This window comes from Eublepharis macularius, chromosome 4 (assembly GCF_028583425.1).
Source record: "Eublepharis macularius isolate TG4126 chromosome 4, MPM_Emac_v1.0, whole genome shotgun sequence".
Taxonomy (NCBI): domain Eukaryota; kingdom Metazoa; phylum Chordata; class Lepidosauria; order Squamata; family Eublepharidae; genus Eublepharis; species Eublepharis macularius.
Window position 1 is genome coordinate 34,324,220 of NC_072793.1, and position 24,722 is coordinate 34,348,941.

General features: G+C 42.2%; 1 protein-coding gene across 1 annotated transcript; it reads left to right on the forward strand.

Annotated features, from left to right (window-relative positions):
* The first annotated feature begins 8 nt into the window (after positions 1-8).
* Positions 9-24,719, forward strand: AANAT (aralkylamine N-acetyltransferase). The gene is made up of 6 exons (XM_054977344.1): positions 9-205; positions 10,517-10,800; positions 12,250-12,335; positions 16,714-16,977; positions 18,840-18,994; positions 22,405-24,719. Exons 4-6 carry the CDS (start codon positions 16,821-16,823, stop codon positions 22,708-22,710), a joined length of 618 nt encoding a protein of 205 aa, XP_054833319.1. The 5' UTR covers positions 9-205; positions 10,517-10,800; positions 12,250-12,335; positions 16,714-16,820; the 3' UTR covers positions 22,711-24,719.
* The last annotated feature ends 3 nt before the right edge of the window (positions 24,720-24,722 follow it).

A 24,722-nucleotide genomic window follows, 5' to 3' on the forward strand; every position in this document is an offset into this window, starting at 1 on the left:
GAACGAGGAGCGGGTCCCGGATAGAAAGGCCGAGGGGCTGAGGAGGGAAAAATGGAAGGAGCGGTTGAGAGAAGCAGGGGCTGCGGAAGAGGGGTGGGTCGCCAACCCGAAGGAGAAAACGGGACTAGGATAGAGAAGAGGAGAAGGCTCAGTTCAGTGGTGCCCAGCTGCGCTTTTTGTAAGGGGGTATTCCCCCCGCCCCCCGGTAAGTAGCTTTTAAAGGGGGAGGACTAGGAGAGCTGGTCTCGAACTCATGTGGTGTGGGGAGGATGAAACAAGACTAGTAGAGGGGGAAACGGTAGAAGGAGAAAAAAAGGAAACGCGAGGAGGAAAGACAGGTGGTGAAATCTATGGAATGGAGGAGGGAGAGGAAAAAAGGAAGAGCAAAACGGAATGGCTGAAGAAAATCAAAGGCAGCATGAAAGAGGCCCGTTGAAACGAGAAGGTATTCACTTCTTGAGGGGCCCTCAATCTTTTGTGCTGAAGAAGGACTCCTGGCTCCTGGAAATATGGGGAGGGAACAGGGTGAACCTGGGACAGTTTTGGTGCCCAGGTAGTTTTGCTGACCATGGATTGTTCTCAGGGGCTGAGCTACTATGAAACTAATGAAGTTTAAGCTTCAGGGCCCCTAATCTTGGAGGGGCCCTGAAGTAACTTTTTTTTAAAAATCACTGAAATTGATGGAGTTTTTTTAAAGTGTTTGTTATTAAAATAAGGCTATTTTAGTGCCAGAATCATAAGCCAATGGGTTGAAGTACTTAATATTAACAGAATATGTTCTAATACCCGTTTCATATGGACTCAAAATGTCCCTGTAATTGGTCAAATTTCAAAATTTTCTCAGGGGCTTGCAGCATCTGAACCCACAGCTGTTGCCCTATTGCTGCTGGTTGAGAAGGGGCCTCCATAACAGTTCAAGCTTCAGGGTCCCAAAAATGTAGGTTTGCCACTGATTGTTCCTAATTTCAAGGTTCATGGCAGTCATATGGTTGTGCCCATAACTTAGAAGTTAAGAGAGATGCTGGAGTTTGCTTGCCCTATCTAGTAGGAAGCCATTGCCGGTCCTGAAGTATGCATCAGATGTTGAAATAAAAGTCAGACATTTAAAGGGTTGAACAGGTAGGAATATTATAGGAAGTTGTGCATAGTGAGATATTTTTGTTGGTTAAAAAATGGTGCAATACGGTCATTTGACTGAAACTTGCTATTAACTTATTCAAACTAGCTAATTAATAAGTATGCAATGTACTACTTATGCAATAGGCTGTTTTAAAGTATTTTAATAAAGAAAGCTTATGAGAGATTTGGGTGTCCATGAGAGTTAGGCTTAAAATTTAAAACTTTTGCACTCAACATAATATTACAGATAGATTGGATAGTAGAAAAGGGAGGAGGCATGACTTTCTTAATAGGTCCCTAGTGACTCCCTTTGAGTTAGGAAGACAACCTATGTGCCCTACATTGCAGTCTCTTGTCCATTGTAGTCTTGTCTCTGGGGAAAAAATGTTGAGTTTCTTGTTGCTAGGATACTCCTAGCTCAGAAAATTCTTAGAGTCGAGATCTATAGTGTATGCTCAAGATTTATTGCAACCTTCGCAAACAATCCATACCCTCAAAAGATAATATATACTGTCTCAGCTGAAGACCTTCTTGTTAATGGCTTTTTGATGTAGCTGTGTGGAACGTAGTGCCAAAGACTTGTCTGAGTAGACCCTCCTGCAGGTACCAACATGCAAGTGGGTAAAATCAACAGCTGCCCCTACATGCGCATTCTTTTTTGTGACTATACTACTGTGTATAGAGAACATTGTTTGTTACTGTAAGCATGCTCCTACTATGTAATTTCTGCATCAGTTAATGTGCCATATTTAAATATTTACGCTCTTTTTCAGATTCCTGTTTATCTGCAGATTTCTGCAATCCAAATCCTAATGCAAGGTCACTGGTAGCCATGTTGGTCTAACAATAAAAGCAACAGTAATACCTTTTTATTACGGCCAGCCATAAGGAAGTAGCCACCTTGTTCTGAGATGCAGATTTTTTAAAAAAATTAGTGAAAATAGTGCTTTGTTCATCTGAGGAGATAGGCCCCGCAAGGCCTCAGTTGTTAGTGGACCATTGTTGGTAGCCAGCTCCTTTGCTGGCTTCTGACTTTCAGACCCTGGATAACTTGCTACCTCTTTTTGCTGTTACTGAGAGCTGGTTCATTGCAAATCAGTAGGGCGTACCATGAGGGAGGAGATGACTGCCTGAAACTGGTGGGAGCACACTGGAGCAGGTGTGTGTTGTCCTGCTGCCACCTAGCTCCTTGTTGGTCCTTTGAGGTGTGGGCAGCAGTAGTATGCACAAAGGAGGGGGCACAACTCTCCTACTATTTGGTGTGGCAAAATGTTTGATCTGGCCTTGGTGATCCCAGCCTTTCATGATCTATGACATTCCCTATGTTTATAGTCCCTTGTGAATTTAAACAGGACACACAGCTTCGTCCAGCCGATATGTGTGTCTGTGTATTTACACCTCTCTTCCACCAGCTTATATGGATATGTACACCATCTACAGAAGTGTGCATACATAGGCACACACTGAATCACCTGCTCCAGTCAAAGGTTTTTCAGTAACAGATTTTTGCCCTCAAACTTAGCAAAGCTGTTATCTGTCAATACTAAAAATATTGGTGTGGCTTGGTATAAAGTAATTTTCTCCTTCCTCCCATCCTGTTCAACGTTTATGTGAAACTATTTTGGTAAGATTCCACTCTCTTTTTCATCTGCTTCTTGCATTTTTATCATTGACAAGATCTCTGTGATAAGAAACTACTATGAATTCAGTGAAATATGAGAATTAACTGTCTGAAATTGTTTTGAACCATCATTTAAAACTTCACCAACACGTCTGTCTGCCTTTAGAGCAGAACAAGAGTCTTATTCCCTTATGGGTATTTCATAAGCTAATATGACTTCCAATAAGTTTTAAAATTTTGTTCTAAACTGTCAAACTGGTAAAACCCATAGATTTGAAGCTCAAGGAAATTGCATGTTTTAAGAGAGAGAGCTCAAATACAGCAAAATTGTCCAGTGTCCCTAAATTTCCACTTAGGAAATACTCTTGCTCCATCTTGTGGATGTTCTTTTCAATTGACAATGCAAGTATTTTGACCTAATGATTATTTCATAGAAGCATAAGGTTAGAAGGAACCTTCAGGATCATCTAGTCCAACCCCCTGCACAGTGCAGGAAGTTCACAACTACCTCCCCTCTCTCCACACCACCAGTAACCCCTGCTCCATGCCCAGAAGATGGCAAAAACTGTCAGGATTGCTAGCCAAACTGGCCTGGGGAAAATTGCTTCCTGTTCCCAAAGTGGCGATCAGCATTACCCTGGCCACATAAGAATGGGACACGAGAACTAAGCACTGATGTAATCCTTCCTGCCCTCCCTCTCATGATCTGTCTAGGTTCACAGAATTAGCATTGTTGTCAAATGACTATCTAGCCTCTGTTTAAAAACCTCCAAAGGAGAGCCCACCACCTCCCGAGGAAGCCTGTTCCACTGAGGGACTGTCAGGAAATGCTTCCTAATGTTTAGCTGAAAACTCTTAATAATAACAATAATAATATCAACAACGTTCAATTTATATACTGCCCTTTTGATTTATTGCTTTTTAAATTTAATTTTAACCCGTTGGCTCTGGTCTGAACTGGGGCAATGGAAAACAACTCTGTGCCATCCTCTATATGACAGCTAGAGACGGGCATGAACCAAGAAAAATCTGAACCGCCTGTTTCGTGGTTCGTCACATTTCATGAACCACGAACTTGACCCGGTTTGCAAACTGGTTCATTTGGTTCATGAAAACGTCACTTCTGGGGCAGCAGAAGGTCTGCAGAAAGCTGCTCCCCCTGTTGCCTAGGAAACGAATTGATCAGTGCAAGGCTATCAGTGCAAGGCTGTCTGCGGTGACGAACTGAAAAATGGACCAAACAAACTGGCCTAAAGTTTGTGGCGGTTCGTCAGAAATGGGCTTCGACGAACTGCCGGTTCGTGATGAACTTTGGTTCATATTTTGGTTTGTGCCCGCCTCTAATGACAGCCCTTCAAGTACTTGAAGATGGTTATCATATCACCTCTCAATCATTTCCTCTCCAGGCGAAACATACTGAACTCCTTCTGGACTCCAGACTCCTCACCATCTTCATTGCCCTTCTCTGGACATGTTAATTGATTGAGTGATTGATTTAACTTCTATTCTGCACTCCCCACAAATGGACTCAGGGCGGATAACAACAACATTTAAAACCAACAATAAAATCATAAATTACAGACAGTTCAGTTCAATAAAACATCACCCTAAAAAGCAGCTATACTTTCTTAACCCCAACCAACACACCCCATGGGTTGGAGGAAGGTAGCCAGATGAACTAAATGAACCAAGGGGGGGGTTATACTACCACCACCCCCAACAGGAGACCGGCCAGAGGGCTCATCCCTGCCCCAGCCTCAGCCATATGCCTGGTGGAACATCTCTGTCTTGGAGGCCCTTCGAAAAGAAGATAAATCATGTTGGGCTTGGGTCTCAGCAGACAGAGAGTTCCACTTGACTGATGCCAGGATAGAGAAGCCCCTGGCTGTGGTTGATGCCAGGTGAGCCTCCCTGGGAAGAGGGACCACCAGCAACTGTTTATCAGCTGATCAAAGCATCCTCTGGGGCACATACGGGGAGAGGCAGTCCTGCAGATATGCTGGTCCCAGTCTGCTCAGGGCTTTATAGGTTAAAATGCAAACTTTGAATCTGATCCGGAACTCCATGGGGAGCCAGTGCAGCTGCTGTAAAACCAGTTTTGTGTGCATCCTATATGGAGTATCCATGAGGATATGTGCAGCCACATTCTGGACCTATTGTAATTTCCGGACCAGACCCATGGAAAGCCCAGCGTAAAGCGAGTTACAATAGTCTAGCCTGGAGGTGACTGTTGCTTGGATCACTGTCTTCAGGTCATGAGTTGAAAGGTAGGGGGCAAGCTGCCACAGGTAGAAAAAGGCAGATCTCGCAACTGCTGTGTCCTGGACCTCCATAGATAAGGAGGCATCCAGAATCAACCCCAGACTCCTGACTGTCGAAACAGGTACAAGCGGTACCCCATTGAGGGTCAGGAGTTGGATCCCTGAACCCAACAACCCATGGCCCAAATACAGGACCTCTGTCTTCATGAGATTCAGTTTCAGTCAATTCTGCTTCAACTATCCAGTCCCTGCCTCATTCCAGCTTATCTATATCCTTCTTAAATTGTGGTGCCAAAAACTGAACATAATGCTCTAGGTAAGGTCTAACCAGAGCAGAGTAGAGTGATACCATCACTTCCCATTATCTGGAAACTATACTTCTGTTGATGTATCCCAAAATCACATTTGCCTTTTTAGCTACCACATCACACTGCTGACTCATATTCAATGTATGATCTACTATGACCCCTAGATCTTTTTTGCACATATTTCTACCAAGACAAGTCTCCTCCATCTTATAATTATGCATTTGATTTTTCCTACCTAAATACAGAACTTTACATTTATCTCTGTTGAAATTCATTTTATTTGTTTTAGCCCAGTTTTCCAGCCTGTCAAGATCATCCTGACCCAGGTGCACACACAGTTTGCCTGACGTAGACAGAATTTCTCAGAAATCCTCACAAATTCACTGAGTTTCTCAGAATGAGATCCCATTCAGGCTTTCACGCACTTTTCCTGACTTAGCCAGATTGAGCACTTTCTTTCAGAACTGTCTAAAATTGCTGTTTACTCTGCCCCCTAGGGTAGAGCTACCATCCAATCACAGTGGGCTACATTCATCCATCCAGCTCCACTCCTTATTACATTAGAGGCCTAACCACAGTAAACAAATTTAAAAACTCCACGTTAGCATGCTTTCAAGAAAACTGTCACTGCTCTGAAAGTAATATATTTAGACATCCTGTTCAGCAACATGAAGGTAAGGAGTTGTGCCACTAAGCATGTGATAGCAATAAAGCTCTAGCCTTGCTATAGTGAATTGCTATAAGGGTTCTAGAAACAATTAGGATGAAAATATGTCTTCAGTCTACAGGACCACTCTGAACAGAGCTATTTCAAGTTTACTACATATTTGGTGTCCATTTCCTGTAATTTGATGCATAGAATGTTGAAATTAGATTAGTACTTTTTAAAATTATGGTCATAAGTAAGAGACATAGAGCCCCTCTAAACGAGATGAATTACCCGAGGATGCTCAAGTGAAGTGATGTGCAATGATAGCTTGGAAGCCGAGTTCGGAAGGAGGGAGGCAGGCAGGAGGGGCGGGCAGAGAGTGTCTCCCTGGCATAGCACCGACAGACAAAACAGGGGCGATGTCCGAGGATCTTTCTCACTGTTTACAAGAACCTTTCGTTGTGCCTCTCTGTCATCCTTGCTTTTGATCCATTTCAAATATCCTTGATCTATGTCATTCCGGAGATCGACAGGGATTCATGAGGGAAGCAGAGGAAAAATTAGTGGGGAGGTGAAACTGACAGAGGCTTCGGGGGAGGGGAGGCAAAGAGGAAATAAACAAACCCCCTGAGGGGCGATCTTTGTTGGCTCTGTAGAGGGGGGAGATTGACACAGCCTTCCAAAACATCCCCTCTGTCATCATTTTTATTACAGTACCAAGACCAATCTACAAAAATCATGTTACCAAACCACTTATCAATAAAAAGAAAAATCCCCTCTGTCTTAATCTCTGCTCACCCCCTCCTTCTGATGTTACCTGAATTGGTCTCCTTGTGAGTAATAGAGAGTGGGGGAATTAGCAGCAAGGAAGATGGCTATGAGAGAGGTGGTAACAACGGGATCTTTTTCATTAATGTCTACAGGGTCCCTTCCAAAATAGCAAATGAGGGTGGTGCTTAAATTTCAAAGAGCAATATTTATTGAAGAGGAGAAACGTGCACACAGGAGCAATTAATTAAATGGTTACACGCACACAGAGTCCTAGGAAGCTAATCAGAAGTTGGAATAGAGTGAGGGAAGGCAAAGTATATCTACTTATCCTGAAGAGTAGTCCAGTCCACGGGGGGAAGAGGGCAGCTTCAAATGCCAGTGTTCTCAGCCAGGAGAGCAAGAGGCTTAGGGTAACCTCTAGGGAGCAGAACTTTGGATCCAATAAGTGTGCACAATTTGAATGGGGCAAAGGCACTACTCTTATAGGGTAAAATGTGCCCTGAGGTAGGAGATCCTACCTAGCTGTTGGAACAAAGACTCTAACGGTCAGTTCTTGGTAGTAACAAAAGCTTTGGTTACCTTGATTGGTAGCTGCCAGGGCGTGTGAAAGAGAATGCAGAATTTGTCCTGGCACTGCACAAAGGGGCAGTCTGTTAATGAAGTCCACCGGAGCTGAGTTGATGAATTTAGTTGGGGAATGTACCTTCCCAGGAATGAATTATAAATACTTATGAATGTTAGTTGATTTTCTCGACAATCATGGACATGAGCTCTCATCACGGAAGGAGGGAAAGGAATGTGTTAAGTGGGGTGACTCTGCAAGACCTTTATTGTGCTGGATTCCTTTTCAGGGCTGAGGAGACTGCAAAATTAATTACCGCTGGTCTCTCTGCATTTACATGCAGCATTCCATTCATACCTGGGTCTCCTGGGCAGGACTCAGCAACTGTTAGCTGGAATTCCCCTGGCTGCAATCCAAACTGCCATTTTAATCCAGGGGTCTTGTGATTTTATATTACAGGTAGCCATGTTAAATGGCTATTGCAGATGGTGGAGGTCGGGCCGACTGCTTACACCAAACTCAGCTTCCTGACTAACTTTGTGTTTCTTTTCACTTGAGCATCCCCGTGTAAGGGATCTTGTATAGAGAGACTCATAGACATACCCCTTAAAACAGGTACAAGATGCGAAACCAACTGCTAAATGCAGTATATAGATACAAATAGACAAACAAATATGATGTGCAAAGAATAATATGTGAAGGTATGAGGTTTTGCAGAATAAATTGATATCAGATTATCATCTGCAGATAGAAGTATATTCTTAATAAACAGGACTGGAACAGTTGATGTTGTTGCTGCCATAGCAATAGTACACTTCAAATCATTTTTGAAATGGGCATCTTGTTGTATTACTTTTCTTTTTTTCCACCTACATATCATTAGTTCCAGACAGGTGGTGGACACAGGAGTTAACTTTGTCCTGGCAACTAATACATGGGTCTCTTTCTTTTGGACAAAGATGTTCAGATGGAACAGCATCCGTAAACATTTGAGCTATTTTGTGATAGCATCTGCAGATCTCTCTTGACCTTGGTAAATAATTGTAGCCTGCTATGATCAATGGTTTCAGCACCTGGCATACAAATCTTTTTGCATCTAATACCCATCTTGTCCAATATCATTGAGAAGGTGGGCTGTTTCAGAAACATCTTCCAGCAAGATTACTGTATGTGACCATTGAAGGGATAGTACTTTTACAGCCTGTTAACATGTAGGCATTAGCAAGTTCTTGACGGAGACCATCCTTGTTTCAGTTGGTTTTGTGATCTACTGATAGGTAGATATCCTGTGCACACTTAAAAGCTTTGCAAAATTCTTTATATGCCTGGATCCCATTATTATTTAAAGAACTTTGGGGAAGGGATGCTTAAATATAATTTCTTTCTCCCCCCAATTCCTTTCCTTAAAATTCCTTTTTAAACAATTCATTTTCCCCAATAGGTGGCACTCTTTGACAATCCAGTTTCCTTTTTTTGAATACAGAAAATGCCAGATTGTATAGATCTCATTGGTCTATAGGTCTATCTGCAAATGTGTGATACAAAACCTAAAGTGAAACTACAATAACTGAGCCTCGCACAACTGATAAAGTTCAGATGGCTGCTCAAAGCACCTTACTATTTCTCAAAACAGTTTCATATAATCAAAGGAACAGGAGGTTTCCATACAAGGCCTACATCCTTTGAATATATCAGTACAAGTGGGGTTAGTGGACCACATAATATATTGTTACAGACATACTGTTTTTATTTTGGAGGCATTCTCAGTTGGCTTGATGTGGCTTGATTATTTACAACAGTCAGTATAACTTACTATCAATCCTGTGCAGAGTTACGTCAGTCTAAGCACACAAGAGATCAATACACTTAGACTGCAGTAACTCTAGATAGAAATCAACTAGTAAGTACCCCAGGATTCTAGATTAAGGACTTTTTTCCTGGGATGGGAGCTAAATGCATTCTGTCCAAGTCACAGAGAACTGCAAAAGACCAGTTTTTGAAGATTAAATTTGACCAAGGAGCAAATAATTTTGGGTTTAGCTAACAAAAATTCAGAAGCTTCTGGTTGGTAGTCTTGTAGTTTGAGCCTTGGTAGTGTGTACTCCTGTAACAATCAACTGTATATCTGTAAATAAAACATATAAAATACCATGTTCCTCTGGCATTTTATGCTTCAAAGTTACTCTGGAAATTCATTTGGGGAAGTGTGAAGCTTCACTGAATACCTCTAGAAACTTCTGTAAGAAAACAGGTTGATACTCTGCCAGAACACCTCTACATTTGATTTTGTTACCTTGGAAGCAGCTGGTTCGCTGTAAATCAAAGTGCTTTGCATCAGGAGTTGAATAGATAACCCGCAGCACGGACAGCCGTTCTTTGGGACACGAGCAAAACATGGAGTCTACATAGATACAGGGCTATAGCTAATAATCTGCAAGCTCTATTTTGCTTGTGGAACTGAAATTTCCCACTGTGCTCCCAGTGTCCTTAGGGTTCAGGGAACATCCAAGAGCAGAACTAGGGACAGTGTGTGTGTGTGTGGGGAGGGGGGGTCTGTAATGGGAGGAATTGACAACAATTGCTCTTACGGTGGGGACAAGCATGGTGTGCAACCCGTGGATTCCACATGAATACTGGAATAATACAATCTCAGCTAGGTTAAAAAACCATTTTTTTTAAAAAAAAGCTTAAAACTGCTACCCTGAATGGGGTTTTGGTGATTGAGCCTGTTCCCATGGCCTTTCCCAACCCCAGGAGACTGGGGGGGGAAATTAAATTCTGTGCCCCTTGCCCCTCCTTTGCATTGGGAAATGTAATCCAGTTACAAAGAATGTATATCTTCACTTTTGCTATGCTGAAATTCTCCCATAGAAACAGAAATAAATTATTGCTTTATTTCTAACTATGCTAGAGATCATCAAGCAGTCTCCCAGTATACCGGGCTAACTGCTGACACTTGCAACCATGTTGCAAAACGTTGTGCAGAATTCAGTTACGAAATGCAGCAAGCCAAAAAGCAAATCCAGTAGAGAATAGCTGGATTTACAGTAGTGTTAACTGAACCACATTCACTCTCAAGAAAGCTTTAGTTTTAGATTTTACATATATAGAAAATAAATGTGTGGGGTGTGTACATGCATTTTGCTTGTTTTCATTTGGCAGCTTTGCCTATTTGCCCGTGGCTTTGAATCTAGCAATCAGCTAAAACACCTTATCCCTCCACAGAAAATCATGCCAAGAAAGTAAAGCCTGCTAGGATCCTTTTGTTGCCAAGTCACCTTGAAGCCTTTTTACATCTTGCTGTGTCTCCTGTGGGTTTAGAAACGTCTTAAGAGTACCATCACGTGCTTTATAAATAACAAATATATAAGGGGGAGTTCCTTAAGCCCCTGCAGAACAAAAGCCGCAAAACTCACTGCAGTCTGTTTTCTTTCTGGAAGTACCTCTACAAAGTCCACAGTACCAGAGAGGGCAACTGTCAGAATACCGAAAGGAAACTTCATTTATTGGTAAGAGCCTGCATTTTTACACATTGTTATGATGCTGACCTGTGGAGCTGGGAAAAGTCACATTAAGAAAGTGATTTTAGATGCTTTATATATTGTGTGTTACTACTGTGCTTTTTGAATACACACATACTGTGATAAAGTATCACATCTTGTTAAAAAATAGATTAATTCTAGACCAAGGTGCCTCCCACTTCTATGACTTGCACACATGGCAAATATGGACGTTATGCTCCTACCATCACTTTTGTTTGTATATTTTAACACAATATTCATATCTTGAATAACAAAACTAATCACACATACAAGAGTTACTCTGTTTACCCAAAAAGTAAACAGGAGTGCTGTCAAGAAAAAGGGGGTTGTCTTACCTCCGTATACATGCATGTTCAGTAATAAAAAGTTTTTGTGTAACTTTGGGGAGGGGGTCAACTTTCAAGGTAAATACAGTATATGAATATAACTGGACGTGATCTCTACCACAGTCTTTTTGAAGCTGCAGTCTTGTATATAGTTTTATGCACCTGAAACTTAAACTTAAGTGTGCACATCTGTATTAAGTCTTGCTGTACTCAGTGGAACTTACGTCTGAATTCAAGTGTTTGGGATTGAAGTGCCAGTCAACATTTAATTGATCTTTCAGTGGACTGATATTTAAATAATAGTCTTGAAACAAATTATTCAAAAAGATTCTTAATGAATGCTGTAGAAAAGTGTCTGAATTGTTGACAGTCTATTGTCCTAAAACAACACCAAAACACATTTTTGGATACCAAAGATTTATATGATTTATTTTGTTTTTACAGCAATGTAATTGGCATGGAAAATATTTCACAAAGTATATTTCAGTGAAAATCCATATTTTAAATCAATGTTAATGACATGCATCAGTATATTCATTATTAAAGCTTTTAGTCTTAGGGCAAAGGAAACGGGAAAGAATTCCCAGAGCTCAGATTGTGTCTTGCAATCAGAAAACATGGCCACCCTTCCAGAAGACCTAAATTAGTAGCCCCAATGCAAATAGATGGGTGCAATTAAATTAAAATTAGTCTAAATTTTGTTAGTGCTTGCTAGAGCCAATTCTCTGTTTCTACATGTAGATTTTTACCCCTCTGTCTTTGGAGATACACACAATGTTCTATGCCATGAATGTTAAGGTTATTTATATGGTATTACTGTGGGAATGATACAGGAGATGTTATAGTCTGGGATGATCTGTTCTTTCTAATTGTGCCTTGGACAAAGGTTTCTCAAACTATGCAATCATTTCCTTTCTCTGTCAAAAGAGCATAATCTTATTTAGTCCCCTGAAAACTGAGTTATCCCTAGATGACAATATATTAATGGATCATGTCTTTTCCATTATTTTGTAATCCTGTTTCCTACAAATGTGTGAACAAGGAATACTACATCAAATACCAAGTTCTGTTCTTTTCTTCATTTTTGCAGGACTCTAATCTGGAGGCAGGACTCTAATTTGGAGAACCGGATTTGATTCCCCACTCCTCCACTTGAAGCCAACTGGGTGACCTTGGGTCAGTCACAGCTTCTAGGAGCTCTCTCAGCCCCACCCACCTCACAGGGTGATTGTTGTGGGGATAATAATAACATACTTTGTAAACCACTCTGAGTGGGTGTTAAGTTGTCCTGAAGGGCGGTATATAAATCAAATGTTACTACAGCCCTGTCCTGAGGATAATGATCAGTTGATCCTTCCATAGATCTCTAGGCTGCTTAAGGATTTTTTACTCACTTCTATTGGGTGGATCCTGTGTTGCATAGGTACAAGAATTATGGACCTTCCCTGCCCCCCAGAGCCCTTTCTGACCCCATAAGTAGTGTGCAGTAATAGTTACGCAGGTCAGGAAGCTGTAGTGGGGAGGAGGAATAGGGTGAATACATTCTTTCTTCGGGGAGAGGAGCTATACCCACGCAAGAGGCAAAAAGGGTGAGCATGTTCCCTTTGCTCTCTCCACTGCAGCCTTCCAACCAACAAAACTATAGTACATTTGAGTACCTTGACTCTGGGATAGGAAAGGACTCCAAAGTGGAGAAGAAAGTGGGGAAGATCCTGCATGGTCAGATCTTTTTGAAATACATATCCAGATTTGTGAAATGGTTTAGCCTGTGCACATGTACATCTACCACTGTATGATCTTCATATTGCTGACCCCAAGCCTATCATCTTTTACCAGAAATAGACAAGCTCTGATGCCCCAGACTCAGTTCACAGCTCAAAGTAGCTAATAGCTTAGTCTGTGCACTAAGATTGTACATAGCCTCGAGGAAGATTCAAACCTTAAGTCAAATCACTGCTGCCGTTTCCTGACTACTGTCATTTTGCTTCTCATGTTAATGCATGACTATGTACACATTAATATAGGAAATAGCCATCAGGAACTTGTCCCTAGAAATCTGGTTAGGAGGGATGCAGTTGAGATGTCCATGTACATATCACTTGTCACGTCTAAGTGCTAAGCTCAGAGACTTGTAATTATCAATGGGTTAATCTCCTTCACCTGATCTGTCCCTCAGTTCCCCTTTCACTCAGCAAAGCACACTGAGAAACAGCACACTAAGAAGTAGCACATGGAGCATATGCACGTATGTTGCATCCTGGTTGTTCCCTTTGTTTTTAGGAGTTACTGTATCCCTGGGGAGCCGTATCAGAAAACTATGCACAGATGCTCACTCCCCTTGTTGCCTATAGGTTAGAGATCACAAATCCTCGCACACACAGCAAATGGTTGCACTTTGTTGGTTAAATCATACTCCCCCATTTTCCAGTGTACCACATCTGCTAATTGCACATTTCTTTTGTATAGCTTTTTCATCAGCTACCATTAGTCAGTAGCCAGCCTGTAATTAGACTGTGAAGTGAACACCTGTGAAGGAGTCATCATTAATGATCCAGTTTTTGTTTTGTTTTCGCACAGCATCTCATTCTGCATCTGGTGTATGATAGCAAGGCTAAAATTCTGTCATCACCATCCAAACCTGTGCAGCATTCCATGTGAGAGTTTGAAATGGGTTTAGAGCAGGGCTCATTTCGAGGGGGAATGCGCAGGAACGCAGTTCCCCAAAGAGGTCACATGTCAGGTGGCCCAGCCCATCTGACTCTCGGCCATTTTGGGCCTGTTTCAGCCTGGATTGGGGCTGAAACGTCCCAGATCAGGCCTCTTACAGGTGGTGGATCACTCTCCCACTCAGCAGTGGCCCGATCCTAACCATTTTGGGCCCCTTTCCAGCCATTTTCAGCCCCTTTTTGCCATTTTGGGCCCAATTTTGGCCTGAATGGCTATAATTGGGTCCAAAACAGCCAGGATAGGTGATGTCAGGGTGTGGCATATGCAAATCAGTTATGCCAATGACACACTTCCGGTGATGGCAAGGGGCGTGCATATGCTAATGGGCTATGCTAACGGGTTATGCTAATGAGTTCCTCCAGCTCTTTTTCTACGAAATGACCCCTGGTTTAGAGTGTGTACTACACACACTGAATCTGCCACTGCAGCACTTTAATATTCCAGTCTCCAAAAACAGTGGCTCTTTCTGAAACAATGATAGTTGTGAATTGTAACTTGAACCCCCAACTGAGAGAACATGGGATGAAGGAGTAGCAGGCCTCTCAGAGGACTGGCACGGCCCTCCCAAGCCCCCACAGCGGCCACAATGGCACACTGAGCCGCGACGACAACTCACCTTTTATCCTGGTGCAGGCGCACTTGCAGAACCCTCAGTGTGCCTGTGCCAGGATAAAAAGCGAGTTGTTGTCAATACGGCTCATAAAAGAAATCACATCCCCATAAGGAGAGAACACCACTCTGTCCCAAGAACTTCACAAGTGAGTGCAAACTTGTGAACACTAGTGTGCTTTTTCGCTTGGGTAGCTTACCCTGTTTCTGAAGCTTAAAGAGAACAGGGTTCTCCAACAAGTAGTTCAGTGGCTAGGGGCTTGTGTAGCCCCTAGAAGAAAAAGATGGGGCAGGGGAGGATGTCCTTATGAGGCTCGTTAATATCCAGAAGGCTCAGTCAATAGACCAGATGTGACTCTCTTTGCAAAGGGAGTTGGAATCAGTGTAGCGATTCGATCTTTTCCATGTTGAGAGTGGCCAAGATACGACTGAAAGAGAATGGGACTGGAGAACATTTCCTCAAGTAGCAGTGAGGGATGAGTTCAACCAGGTCCAGCAGAGGTTGTGGGGCTCAGTTGCTTGAATATGTGAAATGGGGAGGGAGGGACTTGCAATTTAAAAGGGGCAGTTAGGAATGGGAGGCTGCAGGGTCTTCCTCTTGGGAGTCAGTGGTTTGCCTTTTTTGATAGTAATCATTGTTCTTATCTTTCTCACAAGATCACTGCTATTGGAAATTTGGTTTTCCACTTTAGAACATTCTTTTCCAAGGCCTTCATTGGTTTCAAAATTGCCTTCCAGTGGCTACTTACTTTTTCCTTTCCTTTAGTAAAGTGCTGTAACATTATCGTGTACTTTCATGGAAATACTACTCTAGGCTTCATTTGTGTGTGTGTATGTGAGTGAGAGAGAGAGAGTGCACACATGCACTCGAGGTAGTTTTCATTTACTTAGAAGTGACTCACATTTTTAAAAAGGTTGGTGATCCTTGTTTTAGACTATCTTAAAGCTAGATGTAAGAGTCCCCCGTGGCCTAGAGTGGTAAGCTGCAGTACTGTAGCCCAAGCTCTGCTCACGACCTGGGTTTGATCCTAGATGAGCTAGATGAATTTACAAGAACACCAGAGCTCTGTTGGATTAGACCAAAGGATCTGTCTAATCCAGCATCCTGTTTATAGGCATCCCAAAAGGAAGCATGCCCAGGCTCACAAAGATATATTCTTTTAACCTGGAGATTCCATTTAGCTGGCAAAGCTAATAAATGCTGACAGACAATTCCTGGAACAAAGGTGTCACTCCCTTTCAAAGCCTTCTAAGCTGGAGCCATAAATGTGGAATTCATAATATGTGATATAATCAAGGGCTCTACATGTAATCAGCTCCAACATTAATGATAAAAACATCCCACCAAATGGGTATCCCTGTATTCTATGGCCAAAACATTTTAATCTGTTGTTCATTTGTAGCCTATTGATTGTGCTTGCACCCAGTAATCTGTAACAAGCAATAAGAGAGCAACCCAAAATGAAGATAATTGTGTGCGCACATGCACATGTGTACATGAAAGCAGAAGCATATTCACACACCTGTATGGTCAGCTTTGAGGACAGTAGTTATGGGGTAAACCTTGATAGTTTTACACTTCCGAAACTTTAAGGCTGCTTCCCCCCAAAAAGAACATCCATTGCCTTCAGGATTGCTCTGCCATTTAACTTTTGATTCCTCTATTGGTTTCTTCTTTGCCCCTCTCAGTGGAAAATAACACGTGTCCTTATTTTCTTTGGTTTGGCTTGTTAACATGCAATTACAGGCCAGCCTTCTAGAAGGCAGGAAATTGATTTTGACAGCATTAAGAGCCTGATTCTGTGTGGAGACCCAGCATATTCTTCCTAACACTGAGCTGCTGCTTTTGCCACCGAAATATGAGGGGCCCCAGCACCTAGCAGGAAACAATCTGTACCTGTCAGGATTAGGTTGTCAGAGTGCTTTTGACTCATCCAATCCAGCTTTTTAGTGACCTCAGACTAATCATTCCTTCAAAGCGCACGTCTATGTACCAACCCTGTCTTTTCTGTCATTACTGCTGCTATGCACAGCTGCCGGGTGTTCTGTTTTTGTGAGCCAAACAATAGCGCTGACTCACCTCTTTGACCTTGCGGACCTTCATTTTCATGGGGGTGGTGGTGATGACAACAGCTAAGAGGCTAGAAGCTATATCAGGCATGTGTGAGTGTATATATAGAGGGATGCAAACAAACCTAATTAGATATGTGCCATGCAGGTATTTTCAACTGCTGGTTGTTTGTGCTGAAGGCAATTGATAGCAGTAGCGACGTGCTGATTCCCAAAGGAGACGAAATATTTACAGAAGGCACAGAAGTAAACAGGATGTCTGTGATCAGCACCCTGCCGTTCCGCAAACCTATTCACTTCAGACCTCTGCGGAACTCTCCTGGACGCCAGCGCCGACACACTCTTCCTGCCAGCGAGTTTCGGTGCCTTACACCTGAAGATGCTGTTAGTGTATTTGAAATAGAGAGAGAAGGTAAGACAACTTTCTGACCTGATTCCCAGCTTTATTTATTTAAAATATTTACACCCTGCCATATTTCCTTAAACTCAACGAAGCTAACAGAGCATGAACAAGCTGCAAGGACACAAAAACATGAAAGGGTCCAATAAGTTAAAAATGCAGCCAGAACAGCTTGCCGTCCACCAAATGACCTCTGAAATAGAACTGTGTTGTGTGCCTTTTTAAAAGCAGCAAGTGAAGGTGCCCTTTCTACTCACTTTGGCACACCCTTTCAAAGGACTGGACCTACCACAGACAAAGCCCATGACCTAACTGTTTCCATATGAACTGTCCTGGATGTAAAGGCCCTGCTTTATTTCAGAATCATAAGTGCTGGATTTTACTGTCTTACGAAAGTTGGAATATGAGGGAAAAGTAAAAATGAAAAACCACGAGGTAGAGTCATCTCTTAGCAAAAGTGCTATGTGGTGCTATATTGCAAATTGCTGCCTGTCCAAAGAACATGTACAAGTGAAGTTTCCTGAGAGAGCTTAGTTTGACCTACTGTCTTGAGAGGACATGGTGATCAGTATGAGATTGGTGGAGGAGTAAAGGTTGAGTTTGCAAAACCTGTAATGAAAGGTGAGAGTGCTCTCGGAAGCAACAGTGAGTATGTACAGCTAGGGAGAAATGAGAGCCTTACTCTCGGGTTGAGTGGAGACTGAGAGGCATATGGGGGCAGAGCGAGGCACAACAACACAGATTGGTCTGAAATATTATGTATGTTACCCAAAGAGTAGCATTACACATTGAATATCTGGAAACTGTAAATTCAGGTTTTCCATCTTGTCAGTATCAGAATCTGAACTTGGTGGTTATAGTATTTTCACTTGTATTCAGATAACAAAACTGATGTTTGTCACAAATTTGAGATTTGCAGCCAAATCTGAAAATTATGAAAGTGGTATTTATTCAAAAAATAAGGGAAATAAATGTAAAAGAAGTCCTGTTATGCACTGAGCCCTACTACGAGTGGTGAAGAATATGGTGTAGCAGCATAAAAATTAAATATAGGCAGCACATGATAGCTTCAGAATCATCCTATATGTTTTGTAGTATGCTGCATTACAAGGAGCTTTTAAAAATTCTCTCCCCTCCCTGTTTAAAAGGCAGCAGGTAACATGGCACGAAAAAGCAATTGTTCAACAAAATAAAAGACAACGCTGCTAATGATTTGTTTTTAATCCCTTGCACACTAGTTCTTAGCCCAGCAGTCCCTCAGAGGGAAATTGAGGGAATTAGTGTTTCAAATAGAGGCTCTTTAGAGTTTGATTAATTTTGATCCCAAAGAGTGAAACAGAAGTTTCTCTGGTATCTTTTCAAGAAGTAAAGTTGTAGCGGTCCCAGTTTTGTGGACTCTTTTGTACGTGTGCAATATATTTTCCCAAGCATTTCAAAGCTAAGCAGCCTGAGATTTAGACAGCTGTCTACTCAAAGTACCTGAAATGTTTGCCTTTGTCTACTTGCTTTGGATAGATGAGAGTTAGCTGCATTTCTGCTTTGCCTGAATAATATTTCTTTGGTTGACCCTTGCTTAATTTGTTCAGCAAAAACCAAATCTGGTGTAACAAAAAGAAGTTGCCTGGAGATTTTCTCACAGGAGCTGCAGGTAGGGATCAGTAGCTTTTTTCCCCACCTAACCTCCGGAAATAAAAGCAGACTGGAATCCCAGAAAAACTGTAATCCATTAGAGGCAGGAGTTCATTTCCTCTCACCTCATTCCATTTGTGTTATCTTTAGAACTTAGGGCAGGTACTGTGCCTTTCCAGCACCAGTGAAGCTGTAACTTAACTGAAGTCAAGAGCACAACACAAACATTCCTCTATTGTCAACAGCATTTATTTCTGTATCGGGAGACTGCCCTCTCCACCTGGATGAGATTCGCCACTTCCTGAACCTGTGTCCAGAGCTGTCACTTGGCTGGTTTGAAGAAGGGCGACTAGTTGCTTTCATTATTGGTTCTCTCTGGGATCAGGAAAGACTCAGCCAGGTAAGAAACATCCTTTTAAATGTGTGGGTTTTTTTTGGTCATGTAGTAATTGTCAAGATAACTAAATCTAGTATAAATGCACACAACACCAATACACATGGTGCATAAACAAACCTTAAAAACAGTGATGTCCTACTTTCCATATATTTATGATAAATTGCCCCCTATAAACCTTCAAAAAGAGTCCAGTAGCACCTTTAAGACTAACCAATTTTATTATAGCATAAGCTTTCGAGAATCAAGTTCTCTTCGTCAGATGCCTGATCAAAACTGGGCAGATACAGAAGAGGAGGGGGAAAGAGAGGGAAGGAGGGGAGCATAAATCACAAGAAGGCAGAATGCAATTAGCATAGAGGCAATCAAAACATTCCTTTGCTTGGAAATGTAAATATTTCCTTTTGGTGTGCAGTCAGTTTGTAGCAGTGAAGGTATCCAATTCCTATGTAGTATAAGCCTTCGGTAACCACAGCTCTCCCTGCCAGTTGCATCTGACAAAGAGAACTGTGGTCCCCGAAAGCTCACACCAGGCGTCACTGGGCTCCCCCAGATCACGCCTCTGTAAAGAGAATCTGTTACCTGTGGTAATGTGATAACCATTCATAGTCTCTATTCAGTCCCCGCTTGACAGAGTCAAATTTGCATATGAATTCCAATTCAGCAGCCTCCCGTTGGATTTTGTTTTTGAAAGGTTTCTGTTGAACCACAGCGACCTTTAAGTCTTTGGTGGAATGTCCTGGTAGATTGAAATGTTCTCCCACTGGTTTTTGGACGTTTCCATTTCTAATGTCAGATTTGTGTCCATTTATTCTTTTGCATAGAGGTTGGCTGGTTTGTCCAATGTAAAGAGCAGAGGGGCATTGTTGGCACATGAGGGCATATATCAGATTGGAGGATGAGCAGCTGTAAGAGCCAGAGACAGTGTAGTTGATGCCATTGGGTCCTGTAATTGTATTCCCTGGGTAGATATAGGGGCAGAGCTGGCATCTGGGTCTGTTGCAGGGCCTGGTCCCTGTGCTGGTGACTCTGCTGGCCGATTCATGATTGTAAGTGAGAAGTCGTTTAAGATTGGGGGGCTGTCTGTAGGCAAGGAAAGGTCTTCCACCCAGGGCTTCTGAGAGAGAGGTATCATTTTCCAGGATGGGTTGTAGCTCACTGATGATACGTTGGATGGGTTTGAGCTGGGAGCTATAGGTGACAACCAGTGGTGTTCTGTTGTTAGTTCCTTTAGGTTTGTCCTGGAGCAGACTGTTTCTGGGTACTAGTCTGGCCCTGTTAATTTGTTTCTTCACTTCATTTGGTGGGTACTGTAGTCCCAAAAATGCTTGTTGTAAATCTCTTAAGTGTGAGTCTCGGTCGAGAGCATTGGAGCAGATACGGTTGTAACGTAAGGCTTGGCTGTAGACAATAGACCGCGTGGTATGTTTAGGGTGGAAGCTGGAATCGGCCAGCACAGGTACCGCGGGGACTGAATAGAGACTATGAATGGTTATCACATTACCACAGGTAACAGATTCTCTTTACAGAGGCGTGATCTGGGGGAGCCCAGTGACGCCTGGTGTGAGCTTTCGGGGACCACAGTTCTCTTTGTCAGATGCAACTGGCAGGGAGAGCTGTGGTTACCGAAGGCTTATACTACATAGGAATTGGATACCTTCACTGCTACAAACTGACTGCACACCAAAAGGAAATGTTTACATTTCCAAGCAAAGGAATGTTTTGATTGCCTCTATGCTAATTGCATTCTGCCTTCTTGTGATTTATGCTCCCCTCCTTCCCTCTCTTTCCCCCTCCTCTTCTGTATCTGCCCAGTTTTGATCAGGCATCTGACGAAGAGAACTTGATTCTCGAAAGCTTATGCTATAATAAAATTGGTTAGTCTTAAAAGTGCTACTGGACTCTTTTTGATTTTGCTACTACAGACTAACACGGCTAACTCCTCTGGATCTATAAACCTTCAGTGTTTCTTGCAGCCTCCTGTATCATATTATTAAAATTCCATCACCTAGCTGGTAAAGATTCTGGATGTTTGTTTCTGCAAGGAGATGCATGGGAAAACAATGAAAAGGAACTACTTTTTTAATCTAGAAAAATAAAACTTTCCATGCAGGATCTTTTGTTCTGAGCCTTGATTAAGTATTGAAACATTTGTTGCCCATCATGAGCTTTTGGGGGAAATGGTTATGGAAATCTACATACATACAAAAAACAGTAGTAAATATTGTTACTTGGTAAATAAAGTATAATCATAGACCTGTATAAATTTGCTGAGAACAGAACTCACGTGTTGCATTTTTAACAGGAGCTTTTGAGTTCTCCATAATTTAATTCTTAATGAAGAATTCTGAAGAAGAGTTCTGATGAACTCAAAAGGTTGCATATTTTTGGGATAGTTGAAATAGTCCTGTTAAAAGGTGTTGAAGTAACATTTGTGTGGATTTTTTCATGGAGCAACTTGGCTTCTACAACCTCTGTATATTTGCAGAACGTGCACGCTTTTTTCTAGAAACCATATTTATTTGCAGAATTTAAACATTTTGTTCAGATTTTTCTAAGGCAACAGATGGTTTTTTAAGTTATTTTCCAGGACAAAACCTCGGGGAGCAGACTGATGTCTGAAGAGGCTGGTGGAAGCACCTTTTTTCCCCTACCTCCTCTTCCACTAACAGTCACCTGTGGGCCTCATAAAGGCAATGCTAAGGATTGGGAGATGCCCCTGCAGATGGATGGAATGATTTAGCACATCCTCTCTTCACTTCGTCTGCCTATATTGTGTGGTTTTTCATTCACAGATTCACCTTTTCAAGGCTCATGGGCAGCTGCAGGAGGAAGGGTGGGGGATCTGCTTACGGCAGCCTCATGTACTGGTGCTGCATAGAATTCAGCCCATTGCAATGCAGTGGTTGTGTAAGAGATTATACCAAAGAAATTGGTGATGCACAAATCCTATCCTACAATCCATAACTGCCTCATTCAGACATTACATTTTTGCACTTACATATATTGTACCTATATAAACAGGCTGCATATTCACAATCACATTGAAAAAAAAATGTGATCTATGAAAAAGCTACAGCCTGCAAGTCTTGTACTGGAACAGTTCTTGGACAGGGATTGTCTGGTTTAATAGAAGGCGAGTTCTTTTCCTTGTTTTCAGGTTCATTTTTATACAGTTTGGGACAAGAGGAAGGGCCATATCCTTATTTCTTTGTATTAGCATCATTCCTCCCCGCTCTGAGCCTCATCACATTAGACTAAATCAGATGTAGTATGAGATTAGTTCTGGTGGAACCAATAAACTTGCTTATTGATAGGTCAGACCTAATACAGGATATGTGGTTGCTATTTGCCATTATAAGTTCTAGAGCAAGTGTGATGATGACTTTCTCCATGTCTCCTCCCCCCCTTGGCAGGATGCTCTCACTCTTCACAAGCCCCATGGCTCCACAGTCCACATCCATGTTTTGGCAGTGCATCGCACCTTCCGCCAACAAGGCAAAGGCTTCATCTTGATGTGGCGCTACCTACAGTACCTATGCTGCCTACCATATGTTCGACGAGCTACATTGATGTGTGAGGACTTCCTCATCCCTTTCTATGCCAAATGTGGTTTCAAAGCACTAGGCCCTTGTGTGGTCACTGTAGGCTCATTGAACTTCATTGAGATGCAATATGCCATTCATGGCCATGCATTTATGCGCAGGAACAGTGGCTGCTGAGGTCATGCCTCATTTCCCCCTACTTTCTAGCTTGTGGTGTTGCTGATTGGCAATCTCTTTTCAAGTGGAACCCACCAAGGTGTAAGGGAGTCCTATTGTTGGGTCACCAAGTTACGTTTGCTAGGCACAACCTGGTACCAAGGCCTTCCACATCATTGGTTGGTCAGGCAAGTGACCTCTCACAAAATAAGAGTCGCTGAGATACTCTTAGTAATTCTGGCACCCACTGCTACATTCATATTGGTATGTCAGCAACAGATAACATGTTAGCTCAAACTCGACCATCACTGCTGTCATTTCCATAAAAAAGCAGAAATATAAGAGCTGACCTTCCTATTTTTCTTGCTTAGACAGCTAGACCTCAGTCCAGCTTTCTTCTAACTTGTGTCTTAACTGGCTTTGCTCTGTAAGCATCATGATTCAACAGATGAGGGAACAAAAGCTACAGTATCCCCATCAGTCAGTCATTTTCAACTAAAGTGTGCAAGCACCAAAAAACTGGTGTCATATACCCATTACGCTTTCTTCCTGAGGCAAGAGTACTTAAGTGATTTGCTGTGGATTTTGCAGTTGAGCATCTGGTGATTTTCAGCATGCCTCCATAGTAGTTAGCAATAGGCAGTAAATAAATGAAGGATCCCTTGTTCATAGCTGTATGTATCCCTTAGGTATTGCCACTGCTGTAATCACGATACTGATTATTACATCTTTGTGCTGTAAGGCAAACTTCAACTACAAAATCAATATCTGCATACTAGGGAATCACCACACTCTCAGAATGTGGCTTTGCTAGTGATATTTCTGATTTTCCTGAGATTAATAGAACAGTTAAGAAAACATCTGTTATATTTGAATGCCTTATAAATATGCAAGAAGCTGCACTTGCTAAAGCTAAGTGTCCCACTTATCCCAAGAGTGAAGGACACCTCATACTAGCTTTCTTTAAAAGAAAGCGGTTTTTCCTCCTCTCAGGTGTCAGAACAGAATTACATACTAGAATCAGTTGTGAGGTTTTGAAAGCTTTCTCTCTGCTGCTAAGAGGCAGTGCAAACTGCACTATGCTTGCCTCCTGTCCCCCGCCGTTGTGAGGGACCTATTAAACTTGAATGTTTTATCCTCATCTGTGAATCAGTGCATTTAAGACAAGCTTTGATGTGCATTGATTCAGTTAGATGAAGCACTCTGCCTAATGGCTGTAATCTCCCTGGACGCAGGAGTGGGGAACGAGAATGCTAATGCACGAGGTGAATGGTAGGAGTCAATGTTACCAGTGAACAACAGAAGGGAGCGCCGCTGGGTAAACCAAACTGATGATGGTAATATTCTAAACTAGCACCTACTGTAGTACTTGCCACATATCTCTGTATCACATGGCTTTTGAGATCAGATAAAACCTTGCAACGTTTTCTGCCCCTTAAAACTTAGAAGCCTCAGTGGAGTTTGAACTTCATCCAACCAGAGGGACAGATACTGAATGTGTGTTCAGTATAGATTGTCAGAACTGTGGCTGCTCTGAATCAAGTATAGCTACAATGTGTAATAGAAGAGATGGGGTTATTTTGAAAGCTCAGCTAACACTGTACTGTTGGAGATTAACACAAGCTAGGCTATACTACCTAAGAAGGTGGCAGTATCTAATCATAAGGGCCACCCTGGAAGAGATCTGTGGTCAATCCAGGCCAGCAACCAATTTCACAGAAGATAGTTTCAAGTGGGTAGCTGTGTTGGTCTGCAGTGGAACAGCAAGATTCAAGGCCTACCTACTCCCATTAGAACCTACCAAATCTGATGGAGCTTTGGACTCTTGAAAGCGTATGCCCTGAAAATCTTGTTGATGGAGTTGGATCTTGTTATTTCAGAGTGGTCAACCAGTTGCCCTAGCGGGCCAGCACACAGGACATAGAAGCCTTCATGTTGGCTTCTAACACAGGGTTTGAGAGGTTTGCTGCCCCTGAATATGGGTTTTTTGTTTACTCACCATGGAAAGTATCCTTTGATAGATTTATCCTCCA